Source organism: Triturus cristatus, chromosome 5_2, assembly GCF_964204655.1.
Source record: "Triturus cristatus chromosome 5_2, aTriCri1.1, whole genome shotgun sequence".
NCBI lineage: Eukaryota > Metazoa > Chordata > Amphibia > Caudata > Salamandridae > Triturus > Triturus cristatus.
Genome location: NC_140588.1, coordinates 144820555 through 144834181, shown reverse-complemented (window position 1 = coordinate 144834181; position 13627 = coordinate 144820555). Strand labels below are relative to the sequence as shown.

The window sequence follows — 13627 nt, the reverse complement described above, 5'->3', positions numbered from 1 at the left end:
GCACCACCTTTTTTTCAGGTTTGATAAAGCGGCACACAGAGTGTCACACATAAAATAGAAAAATGTCTCTTGCGAGCAAACTGCAAACCTGAAGAGGTCACTGATAAAAAAACTAAAAAACGAAAACTAAAACGTCGGTCGCCTGTTTTGCATGTCTCTGGTGCAAGGTAGAGTGAGAAATCAGAGATCTAATAAATTACTGCGTCCTTAAAGTTAGTCCTCAAGTTTGTTTCTGAATGTCTGATGCCCACCCGGATACCATACATTAGAAGGTGTCGCTTGTTCTTTATTAAAGTGCTAGTTTGTTTGAACACCAAAAAATTACAAGACTACACATAGCACATGTGCCACGTGCAAATAAAGAAGCTTAGTGAGCAGGTAGACCTTCAAAGAATGTGGGCAAAGTTCCTTGTCGCACCAGCTGGAACAATTCTGTTAAGTGGTTGCTCCAAAGGACAATGACTACTAAACTAATTCAAGTCCCATTTGCCACATGCAAGCCTTATGTAAGATTTGTTGTGCAAAGATAGTTAAATTTTGTAGGTTGGTCTTTTTTCAAGTTTTTCAGCTTGCCTACTCCAAATTTAAAGATCCATAACTCACCTTTCTAGACAATTTCCATGTGCGCTTCCTTGTTGTCATGAAAGTGGAGACTGCATTTTATACCTGTTTTAGTCACAAGTAATTACATTAGCAAGAATTGTAGTGTAATTGCCTGAGACTAAGTTAAAGATATTTGCAGAATGCAGTTGCTGATTAAACAGAGGCCTCCAACCTTCTGCTTGCATTGAGAGTAGCAAGGGTGCTAGTCGTTTCCCATCCCCACTGTGGTCTCCTCCAAGCATTAGCCACCATTGACTAACAGCCTCCTACTATTTGTAGGCATCACCTGGCCACAGCTTCCCATCTGGACTCGGTCAGTCACTCCTAAGACATATCCCCACAGTCAATTGAGCACACAGGCCTTCACACATAATGTGTACCAGGCCTATTAAAGAAAAGCTAGGAAATTTGCCTGTCCTGTCTCTTATCAAATCTATGAGTTCCAATCAAAAGGACCAATGATGCAGGCCTCCACAGAACCCTCCACCCATGCACTATTCCCCTTTTAAAACCTCCCAGTCTAAACTCCTTCCCCCCAACCTCTCTCCCACAACATGTTCAAGGGCAATGCTACCATTATCATCTTCAGAAACTGAACTACCGTCATATAGGCCAATAATACCAACCTACGCTCTTTCAAATCCATATTCCCTTCACTAAAAATCGCCACATCACTGTCTCAAACCTCTCTCCACCAACCACTCCCCCAACAGGACACTGCACAAAATGGAACAAGCATGAGTTATACCGACAACCCTACTCCATCCCTCACAACTCTTTGCCTTCACCCCAGCTGGTACCGAACCCAGCAGACCAGGCTGCATACTGGTCCACACCACTACACCTTTCCGGCCTAACTTGGTCTTCTCACTCACCAACACACTCAAGCCCAGCCCAGACTACCAACTCCAATTCCAAATTCATCCCCCACCCCAACAAATCCCCCGACCTCCACACCTACTCACAAACCCCACCCCCTTCCCTACAGACAGTTTGGGTTGTTGAAAGACGCTCACAACTCCCACTACCTACCCTCCACGTCCACTAATACACTGACGACCACTTCTCAAAGAGACCAACTCCACTAACCCACCAGTCCAGTCATTAAAAATAAAGTACACCGTGACAACTCTACTCGCACTCCTGCCAACAACTTACATCTCACTCCAACTCAAGCACCCTCAGCCTCTGGATCGCCATACCCCATACAATCTGAAGCAAAACACCCATACACTCTCCTCAATATCACATGTCCACACTAAACAAGTGACTAATGCGCCTGGAAATCCAATTAGAGATAGTAATATAGGGTCATAAATATCAGAAGGAACCTAAAACATGCATCTGAATCCTGCCCTTCACCCTCATTCCCCCCACAGGCATCAACACAGCCAGAATAATAACTGGAATAAAAATATGACCACATCTCTGCTGCCCTGAAAGAACTGAGTTGGCTACCAATTGAAGCTCATTGTAGCTTCAGAACTGCTTGTTTAATCCACGAAGCCTTCCACATGGGGAAACCAGCATACCTCGCCTCTAAACTCAAAAAGGGAGGCCAAACAAGAAGACAAGGAACTTCAAACATCCTACTCCTCATTCCTCCAAAGCCCACAAACACAAAACCCTCAAGCAATGACCCTAATATCTGGAACTATATCCCAGTACATTTCAAGACAACCCCCTCCTTCTTGAGCTTCAAGAAGTAGCTAAAAGGTCGCCTCCTTAGCCACTATCTCAAGTAGCAAGACTTCCTCCACCTAAAAGCTCTATTCCCCTTCACTGCTATTTTTCTTCCTAACTTGTGATTATAATCAGATATGTTTTGTTTCAGTATTGATGTGAAGCACTCCGACACCCTCTGGTCATGTCAGCGCTATAGGAAAAACTACAAAATAATAATAAATAAAAAATTATAAAAAACTCAGTGTACCTAATGTAGGAAAGCTGTTTCTGCGTATTTTACACTTGTTGCGCAAAACTAACTCATAAGCAGTGTTCTCAGCAGTGTCTGTGTTGATTTATGAAACCACATACATTTCTGGATCTTAATAATATTGTTGCTTCTTCTATTCGAGAATACTGCGTGTGGTGGTGCTTGCGCTGCTTCACTTGTAATATTGCTTTGGTGGTGCTCATGCAGTGGCACCTGTCATTGGGCAGAGGTGGTTCTTGCGCTGCTGAACCTGTAATAGGTTGATGGGGGTAGTACTGCTGCACCTGTAATATAGTGGTTGTGGTACTGGTAATGGTGGCGCTTTATCTTGCACTTCTGACCACATTATGACTATTAGGGAAAAAGGGTTTGCACTGCTGCAGCTTGTGCTGATCTTAAAATAATTGTGGGGAAGGGCTTGGATTTTGCTGTGTATTCTAGTGCTTTCAGCTGTGTGTTAGGGACCCTTGCACTGATACATTACCGGTCTGTGTAAAGAAATACGCACTACTATGGCCCATGATGAAGATGTGTGCGCTTTGTGTTAAAGATGCCAACCTGTTGGCTTTGTCTCCGATTGTTTAACTTGGAGTCTGGAATGCAAGTTTGATGTATGATGTTTTCTTCACTACATCCATTTTAAATTCCATTTGCTGGTTTACGCTCTACTGTTACTCAATTGTGTAATCTTAAAGCCAAGAACCATAACCATTAAAAACGTTGCTTTAATCACTTTTCATGCACCATTCGGAGAGTTCAAACATCCGCATGCCAAGCAGTTCTCTTTCTTTCTGCATTACATTTTTGCATTACAAACAAATATCGGTTGGGGCATTCTAAGTTCATATGCTGCAAAACTAGCAATAAAACATCAGGTTGTTGGTGAAAATTTCCATTGGCCAGATTTACAGTTTGGCAGTCAGTGTACTTCACCACAAACATTATGGAGTACTGTGTCTGCAAAATTCTGCATCTGCCAACCTATTTAGAGTCAGGCGGACTGTCAAGTTTCCATCAGCAATGCTCCTATTGGCTCTATTGATGGAAAGCTGACTAACAGGTGTGACAGACTGAGGGCAGTTGAAGGAAGGGCATCACATCACCCGCCATATTTAACAATGATGGTCTGATGTCCTTTTTAGGTCACGCCTAGGAGGCTTTTGCGCTGTCTCTTTGAGACATGCTGTATTCAGGATATGGGAATAAACCTCCACCCACTTTCCATCCATCTTTTTAATTGGCTCCTTTCCCTGTCCTTGGTAAATGATGGCTTTTCATTGGTCAATTGGCTTGGAAGTTCCTCCTTAGTACCGACTTGATTCTTCTTGTAACCACCCATGAGGACACTCCCTGTTACATGTGTTGTTACTCCCTAAGTTTTAATTACAGCTTCAGAGCACTATTTTCATAAAGTGCTTCAGGCAGGACAAACGCTTGGTATTAAGCAAGGCTGGCAGTGTTTACTTTACTCACTAGCACATCTCACCTTTATATGAGACCTTCTATACATTTCCCATCATCAGCTCCATACAGAGTACAACCTAATCAGGAATTAATATAATAATTCTTTTGTAACATTTCAAAGCTACTATTTGTAGATAGGGACATAGCTATTTGAATGTACTTGTGGTACTATCTTGCATGCAATGCATTATAGGTAGGGTGGCTTTACCATATCTTCTGCAGGGTGCAGTACCATATGTGACCAAAAGAGGTCTCATGGGCCTCTTTTTACCACATATGGTACTGCACCCTGCAACATGGCTAAGTAAACAAATTGGCATTTATAATGCCAACAATTCCAACTTTGCAGGGTGCAGTACCATATGTGGCCAACAGAGGTCCCATGTGACCTCTTTTGGCCACATATGGTACTGCATCCTGCAGCATGGCTAGGTAAAAACATTGCCATTTATAATGCCAATAACTCCAACTCCAACAAATGCAAGACAGATTGCATTTCCAATGCAACAGGTCTCGCATTTGTTAAAGTTCGAGCTGTGGGCATTGAAAATGACAATATTTTTTACTTTATACGACTGGCAATGGTGCTATGCAAATATAATAACTCCTCTGAAAATAAAAAACAAAAGTAAAAACATTGTTATTTTCAATGTCAATAGCTCTAACTTTACCAAATGCAAGACCTATTGCATTGCAAATGCTTGTTTCTGTGACTGCCAGGCAAAACCTGACAGAGACAGAGAAAAATAAAAATAATGCACCCCTTCCCCAGACGCACCTAGTTCTTGAAAAACAAAAGCTTTGGAGGACGCCTGTCAAAATGGACAGGGGCCGTTCACAAAACATTTGGTACCATCAGAGGGACCGCATGACTGTGATTCCTCTAAAGGTACAGAAATCACTGAGGGTCATGCTGTGATCTCTAAATATGGCAGTACTTTGTCCGTCAGGGTCGCAGACGTAATGTCCTTCACCACCCTGACAACTGAGTACATACCACCTTACAATAAATCAAGCCCCTATTGCTTTTACTGCTGGTGTGATTCCATTATCAGAAGCCACAGTAGATTAGAACCATTGAACTAGAGTTATTGGTTTCACAGTCTTGGAGCAACTACTCGATAGCATCTTCAAGGCCTGAGGTGTTGGTTGTTGAAGATATAAGGTGCCCACCAATATCTCTAGCCTTTAGGGTGGGTATCAGATAGTTGTAATTGGCATATGAAACCAGTAACTGCAGGTCTGTGGTTCTAATCTATTGTGACTCCAAGGAATGGTCCCATATCGGGATATTCTAGATAGCATCCTTGAGACTGAAATTTCTTCTTAAGAAGTAAACTGTCCACATTCAAAAATCCTTTGTTCAATTTTTATTCTTGAGATCACAAACTAACTGTGAGAACGGACTTCATATCCTGCCTCTACTCGGGAAACCACAGAGAATGTTCCTTCCACGCCTTCTTCATTTTTCTATGATTCTATTATTCTACAAATACAAGGCATTTATGTTTCAGCCCGTCATAACTAATCTCTTAAAAGTAGTGTAGAAATTCTTAGATATACTTAAAAACGGTATAGTTTGGCAATGCATTTACAATGCAGTGACGTACAGGCTGGCCTTCAGCATTAGACAGCAATGTTATTTCAATATGTACCACTTTCCCCAAATTCTTCCTTCGTGTCTTTCGGTTTTGTTTCTGGCGTTTTGTTTTGTAATACATATTGCTAGAATTCGAACCATAAGCCATCGCTACACTGGCTGAATTTATCACCTTCTACCAAAGTAACAAAAACCCAAGTAAATGTATCACCTAATTAAATTGTGAAACAGGTCCATATTCCCCTGAAATTGATACAGTCAATCTGTCCTGTAGGTGTTATAGTATTTCATGAGAAGGTTCAGTAAAGAGGGCACAAACACCTTCTCCCGTTCATTCCAGAGCTTCCACAAGACATGGCTATTCAAGTCTCCCACGTACACTTTCCTCTCTTTTGACAAAAATTGGGGTTCTCCAGAGAAAGCTTTAAATTAAAAATTGATCAAGATTCTGCCAATTTTTGGACTAACCATGTAATATATAATGCTACCTCCCATTTGAAAAACATGCCCGATATTTCAATAGCAGTAGGGAGTTTTCTCCTGCAGTCTTGCACGAGTAATCTTCAGGTGTGTGTTTCATTAAACGCAGCCAATGTATCAGCCACAAACTCACAAAACACTCTTACAGTTCATCTTCCAACAAAAGGGAATCCACCTAGAAGGCCCACACCCAACTGTGTTTTCCATTACCCACTCCAGACACCTGTTGAAGCCACTCCAATTATTGACTCCAAGGTGGCAGAGTAAATGTTGTGTAGCACCATTATAGTCATGCAACTGTGACTCAGTACTATGAAGCATTCTAAGCACATCACAAGTAATCTTCTGAAGACCCTTTGTGGCCATGTAAACAGCAGGAAGTGAGCGCAACTCCCTATTAGGCTGATGGTGACTTCAAAAACATAAACAACTCAAACAACAACTGGTAAAGTACACCCTCTTTCCAGGGAGGTGAGCATCCTTGGTGTTGAAGCAAAGGCTTCTCTGCAAAGAGAAGTTCCAGGTCTAAAGGGCCACAACATCATCAAAATATTAGGTACTCTCCAGGGTATGGAAACAGAAGGTGTGGTATAATGACTTAAGGTCTAAAAATTAAGAAGCAAGCACAAACCTAAAAGGACTTTGAAGCATGAAAAGACCGTTTAAAATATTAACTTTGTTTGATTTTCTAGTGATTTTGCCAAAAGCCCAACTTTAAAGCAATATTAAAAAATTGAATAGGTAATGGTGTGTAAATCCAGTTTGCATTTGCACATAAACGCCAATGCTTGACAAAATACAATCAACACAGTGGGTCTAATAGTTACCTGTGGCCACTTTCCATTGGAATTAGCACGCCTCCTTATTTCTTCAACTGTTTTTTTACGAGAATCCTGGTCTGACCGAGAAACAAATACGGGTCGAATGTAGTTGATTAGAGCTGATGGGGAAACAAATAAGAAGCTGGAATACAGACCCAACACATGTATTTAAAAACTCAAGTGAACAAAATAAAAATTTCCATTTGACAGCTGAATTACTGATGTCAGTAAGGGCTGATGCAGTCTGAATTATTTTGGAGTGAACATCGTAACTCAAATCAATCAAATCAAATCAGCTTTAGTCGCATTTGATATATGCATAATTGTCCAAATATTAAATATAAACAACATATAAAAATATGCAATAACTTTTTTTAAATATTAAAAGTATTAAATATAATTTAAAAAGCGGCCTTCTGTAACCTATGCGATCTCTAGGAGCGCGGCACGTACTTAGGTCACAGTAGCAATTACACTAAGACATTGCAGTTACAAAGCTTTGAGAAACCGTTTTCAGTGGTTAAAAATTCTGATAGTACAGCCCCTCTTGTGGATGATCTCTTTCTAATCTGTAAAACTGAGTGCAAGAAACTGGCTGTCATTAAACATATGAAAGGAGTTTCCAGTGAGTTTATTACTGCAAGGGCTAGTGAATGCGAATGTATACTTAATTTTCTCATCATTGGGATATTACATTTTTTCCTCTCCATATTTTAAAATAGGCAAAAGAATAAAATGTGAGAAATGGATTGGGTTGACAACACATCATAAAGGCAAGGAGACAATTGATTAAGTGAGTATACTTGGGATGGGTAGCCAACCATTAAAGGGAAGATTTTCAGTCTCAACCTAGTCAATAGGAAGCGGTGCGTATTGTGAAAACAAAAGACAGATAGGAGGCATGTCCCGTTGCCACCACGGGCAATGCCTGGTAAGTTAATACCATAGATTTGGATTGGTTTTGTTGCCACCTATCATGTTCGCACTTGGCCAAAAAAAGATCTTTTAATCTCATTTTGGGAAATGACAAGTAGTGAGATGGGGAATCGTACAAAAATGCTAAGCCCAGATCATTAAAAGTCTGTTTTACATACGCTAACCAAGGAATACTGGATTCTCAAGCACCATTTGGTTTAGTTTAACAGAATTCCTTTTCCAAATTGTTAGCCATAGTAAAAGCAGGGCCAATTTAATTGAATCAGTTATATAGGGGATACCTAGTTCTTTATGAATAATAATATTCGGGTAAGAGGCTGGGATTGACAGCAATCTTTTTAGAAATGTATCCTCAACAGCCTGTAAAACATCCACTTGTGCAGTGCCCCAAATTGCATCACCATAGGAAGCTATGGAAACTGATTTTGCCACATAAACTTTCACCAATTCCTTGCTAGGTTTCTTACCTAGATTAGAGGCAAATTTCAACGGTGCTGCTATACTTTTTCCTAAAGTTCATCCTATTTGACACCATTGTAGACCAATTTAATTTGGCATCAAAAAGTATTCCCAAATATGTAAAAGTCTCCACTCGTTCCAGGGTTCTCTTGCTAATTGAAGGGACATTAGTTTTTGTTTTCCGGTACCAACTGACATCACAAAGGTTTTGGATGTATTTACACAAAGGCCCAATTTTGCCATATAGTCTGAAAATATACCAATAAATCGCTGAAGGACCATTGGTGTTCTAGCCATAAGGACCGAGTCATAAAGGAGAGCGGGCAAAGGTATACCACCTACAATTGGAACATCTTTGCATTCAGCACTAAGGGCTGCACTTAAATTATTGGTATATAACGAAAAATGAAATGGAGCAAGAACACACCCCTGTCGCACACCCTTTTTGATTCTAAAAGAATTTGTACATTCGCCCTGTTTCCCGTATCTAATTACAGCCCCTGCGTCTCTATATAGCTCCCTAATAAAATTAATTATGGAGTTATCCACGCACATTGACTCCATGAGGACCCAGAGTTTGCTGTTTGCACACAGTCAAAGGACGCGGACAAGTCCATAAAGTTCATGTAGAGTTGGCCTTTTTTGGAGCAGGCATATTTAGCTGCAGTTAGGGCTAGGTTTAAGCACTGATCTACCATACCCCTTCCTTGTCTAAATCCATGCTGGATCTCAGCCAAAACTTTATTCTCAACCGCCCATTCCTTCAATCTATTTAATAACAATCTCCCCATTAGCATGACTGTGCTATCCTGTAGGGAGATTGGGTGATACTTAGTTTGATTAGAAGGATCTCCCTTCTTGAAAATTGGGATAATCAGCGATTGTTTCCACAATGACATGGAACCTGTTTTGGCTAGAGCACTAGAAACTAGGGTCAGAAGTGGGGTCCACAAGGATGTGTTTGCAAGAAAGCTATCGAATGGGACACCACCCGGTCCGGCTCCCTTTAAGGTGGGTGATTCAGATAGGGCGAGCTCTATTTCCTCATATGAAAACTCCAGCGCTGGGAGAGCAGGAGAGGAAACCACAATATCCATTGCATTTCTAACCAATTGGGCTTGAAATATATTCTGTAAATGAGTTAACTAAATAGTTTCATCTATGTAGAGATCAAGGGATGGACTGCCCTCCCCTTGCAGAAAGAGGGCATTTGTCACTTCCCAGAAAGCCTCATCTGCTATTCCCATGCCGATTTAAAAATAGCCCTCAGATTAATCATCAGTGTTTGATTTCTAGCATGTGTTTTAAGGGCTTTCCGAAGGTTTCGAGACGCTTTTGAGCAATTTGACTCAAACCATCGGGTAGACAGGGAGCTGTTTTGTGATATTGGTTGAAAGAGGTGGGCTCTAATAGAAATTAAAATTTGGCAGAAAGCACCCACCACTTGAGAACTACCTGTTAGTGCATCTAAGCAAGCTTGAAACTCCTGTAGCGTGTCCCCTACAACCTTCGGCAGAAAAGAGTTAGAATAATTTTTTCCCATTTTAAAATGTACCCATTTTTACTAGATAGGAGCATTTAGGTGCGAGGAGAGAGCTTGATTTATTAGAATGTGGCCAGGAAAAGGTCAAAAGAAGTAAAGCATGATCCCTACATTCAGTCAGCTGCACCAGTGTATTCTTAACACTTCCCTTAAAATTAGCAGGAATAATTATATGATCAATTGTCAAGGTAATTCCAGACCGTTGTAAAGTTGGGAGTATATGACTATTGAGGGATGTAATGGATTTATTAAACCTAAATCCCACATCACCAGAAGGCTATTTAAAGTATTACCATATTTTTGATGACTAAAATGGGAAATCAAAGACTAGCTGAAGTAAGTTACCCCACAAATACGCTGATCGATTCTACTACATGTACGCGTATTGAAGTCTCCAGCCCATATGATAAAAATTGGTCTTGGGTGGTGATAAAGCAAGTCCTCTAATTTTGTACACAACTCTTCGGCCACTAGAGAGTGATTAGTAAAATTGTTATTGTAAAAATATTTCAACATTAGATCGGTCTTACTACGTCCCATACCTACTATGATATGAAAATACAGCAAACTATTCAAGAAGGAAACCTTTTCAAATTAAATCGTGTTGGCTATGAGTGTAAGTAAACCCCTTTTTGCTCTACCTGAAGGAGAGGGAAGTGCTGGAGTGAAGAAAGAACGGTAACCATTGGCAAATATAGATTGCTTTGCGCCCAGGTTTCCAGAAAAGAGATAATATGAGAGTTTCTAAACTCCTTATACCGATCCAAATTATCTTTTTTATTATTATAACCGACTACGTTCCATGAAAGGAATGTGATACCCGAAAAAGACTCCTGCGAGGGAGTCTCAACTGGCTGAATTACAACTGGAACACTATGTGGGTTATGCATGGAATCCGTGCCTTGTGAATCTGATACTACAGGCTGACCCCCCCACAGCAATTGCAGCAGAAGAAGCTTTTAAGTTGAAGCATTCCAACTCATTAGGAGATAGAAAAGAGTTGGGAGAAAAAGAGAGTCCATGTCCTCCAGGGCAGCAAACCTGTTAGAAATAAGAACAAAGCTGTAGGCCTGCTGAGAAGGGATGGACAAAGTACTCTTTGTTGAACAGCTTGAGTCATATGTATTAGAACTAAATATCACGGAGGGTTTATAAAAACAAAACTGATGGACAGTGTAGATCTGCGACTGTGGTGAAGGAGAGTCTGGTAACCGTCTTAATAAATCTCTAACCAGCCTTTGATTATCAAAACTGAGGATGACACAATCATTTTCGATCACTTTAGTATCTGGCCCAATCCAGGGAGTTCATCTGGCCATGATCAAGTGATTTTGTACAAGATGGCCTATGTTAGATTCTTGTGACAACCAGTGCCAGGCTTTATCTATCAATTGGGTTGTTGACTCTCTTTGATTAGCTCGGAGTAAAGGGACGTTAACTAGGATTAGTACAAAATGACATGCTGCTGGCGCTAGATTCATAAATTGGTGGTTATTCCTTATTAGAAGGGAAGGAGAGGGGAGCTTAGATATAGACTTACTCATAGTACTATGCTCCCTCACTACATTGTCTGGGTGGAATCCTGAGTCATGCTACATCTTAGGGTAGTATCTAATGTGGCCGGGAGTAGGCACCGTTTAATTTGCAGTATTTAGTGGAGTGGCGGTGCTTGAGAGGTCTTGACAAGGTGTAATTCCAACAAACTTACTTTTGCAACCTTGGCTCAGATTATGGATGTTATGAGATATTATCACAGATTATGAGTGGGTTATCCGAAACTTGAAGTGCAGAGACATAATTGTCGGAATTACAGTTTCCACCCACCATAGAGTTTTGCGGTACTCTGCTAGCTGTTAGCCCATCAAGTGCACGATCTATGGCATCTGAACGTGCAAAAATCAGCTGCAGTAGTTGTTTAAATTTATCCTGAAATTCATGCCAGTTTAGAGTTAATGTTGCGACATCCAGTTGCAAGCCGTTACAGGATGGCGAAGCCAAGGAGGGAGCAACATTTCTGATTTTGTTGGCGGGGCAAGTAAAAGATGTTTTAGCGAGCCCTCTTTTCCTTTTGCCATTTATTAGGTTGCTGCAGGTAGAAGCAGGGCCCCATTGGCACTGGGAGTTGCTTTAAGAGGTTTAGAAGGAGGGAGGGTGGCTGTAGACTGTTTTGGCAGCTCTGTTTCTGGACAAACATTTACATTTACCCCCCCCTCCCCGGGATAAAAAGGTATAATTTGTTCCCCATCCCGCCCCCACTACCAGCGATGGTCTTCTTTCCATGAGGGCAAGCTCCTTTTCCAGGGCCTTTGTCACCTTGGCCAGAAAAGTATCCTGAGATGTAACAACTTCAGTGGAAACTGGGATCGTCTTTTTATTGCCCATGATGCGCCCAACAATGTAAGACTTTGACGTTTGGGGTCCCAGGTAGCCTCCTCCAGGCTCCGACTGGCGTGGATGGGCCTGCCCTTGGACTGGGCGAATCCCCACATTGCGGGTGCACGGCGCACTTTAATGCGCAAGTTCATGCAAAGGCAGATGTGAGTTGGAGTATCCCAGTGGCATAGAAGCGGCTTCCTGCCACATCACAGCAGGCACCAGGAGTCAGATAAGTGAGCTGCTGGAAACATCGTAACTCTACCAGAGTTATGATGTTAAGGAACATATTACTTACCTCTAACTAACTGTTTGTAGCTTGTACTTTTGTAGATTTGAATGCTATACACTATCCTGCCAAAACACAATGCAACATCACACAGCCCCCCTGGATGACTAACTCTTTACATTGGAATAGATGTGTCTGCTCATGGAGGTAATTAAAGATTAAATTCTTTGTAAAAAACAAAGCAGCAGCCCTTTAATTTCATCCAGAAGCGGAGGTGGGTAGAACAAGTAAATCTACAACACGACAAGCTAAAAGCAGTTGGCTACCTGTAAGTAACATTTTCCGTTTGCAGCATGTGTTCACTTGTCAATCACTTGCCATGCAATGATTTGCAAGCAGTACGCCAACCCCTCAAGGCTGAGGTAGACAAACTAGAGGAAGCTGTATTATTGTTTTTAAAAATGTTTGTCCCAGTTGTGCTTCTCTGTCGCAAATGCCTACATAGCATTGCTTTGTATACATATCAGCAGATGATTATGTTGCTGCCTTTTAATGATACTAAAGTGGGAAATTGCCAAGAAAAGCCAGCATGGGCCCTTTCTAGGTTGAAACCAACCAGACAGCGCAACTGTTTGGTTTGCTAACAACTTCTTGGGGATATTCGGAAAGATACCCTGGGAATACATTATGCCCATTGCTTAACATTGGTTTTGTGGTTTGTAATTCACATTTGCTTGCTTTCTATTTGCTGGCTCTATTTGTTTTAGGCAGTCCAGCTTGAGTTTGTCCCTTCCGTTGCCCAAACCCAATTTACTGTGTTCTTCCACCAGAACTGGATTTCTGTAAACAGGCTTTTAAATCTTGTTCTTCTCCTGTCACATTTGCTGTGGATTCAAAGACAGAGGTTAAACGTCAGGCTATGTCTTCTATGGAGATTTGCATTTACTTTTCATTCTATGACTTCAAAGTGAGAGGATTTTTGTTACAATTATGCTGCCTACTGGGGATGTGCTTGAGGAAGGCTGTACAATGTTTTTTGTCTAGCACACAGCAAACTTGAAATGTCTGTAAATGAACTATGCAAATACTTCAGAATATATCAGAATAAAAGCACAAATGAAGCAAATGTTTTGGTAATTCTGAAGTGTGGAGGAAACAAATATTTCAATACAATCAAAACAAA

At 41.1% G+C, this 13627-nt stretch overlaps 1 protein-coding gene across 1 annotated transcript in view; it reads right to left on the bottom strand.

Annotated features, from left to right (window-relative positions):
* LPCAT1 (lysophosphatidylcholine acyltransferase 1) overlaps window positions 1–13627 on the bottom strand; it is a 445025-nt gene that overhangs the window by 219971 nt on the left and 211427 nt on the right. The window contains exon 4 of the mRNA XM_085606924.1: window positions 6911–7023. Coding sequence (XP_085463050.1) covers window positions 6911–7023 — 113 coding nt within the window. The remainder of the gene's footprint in view (window positions 1–6910; window positions 7024–13627) is intronic.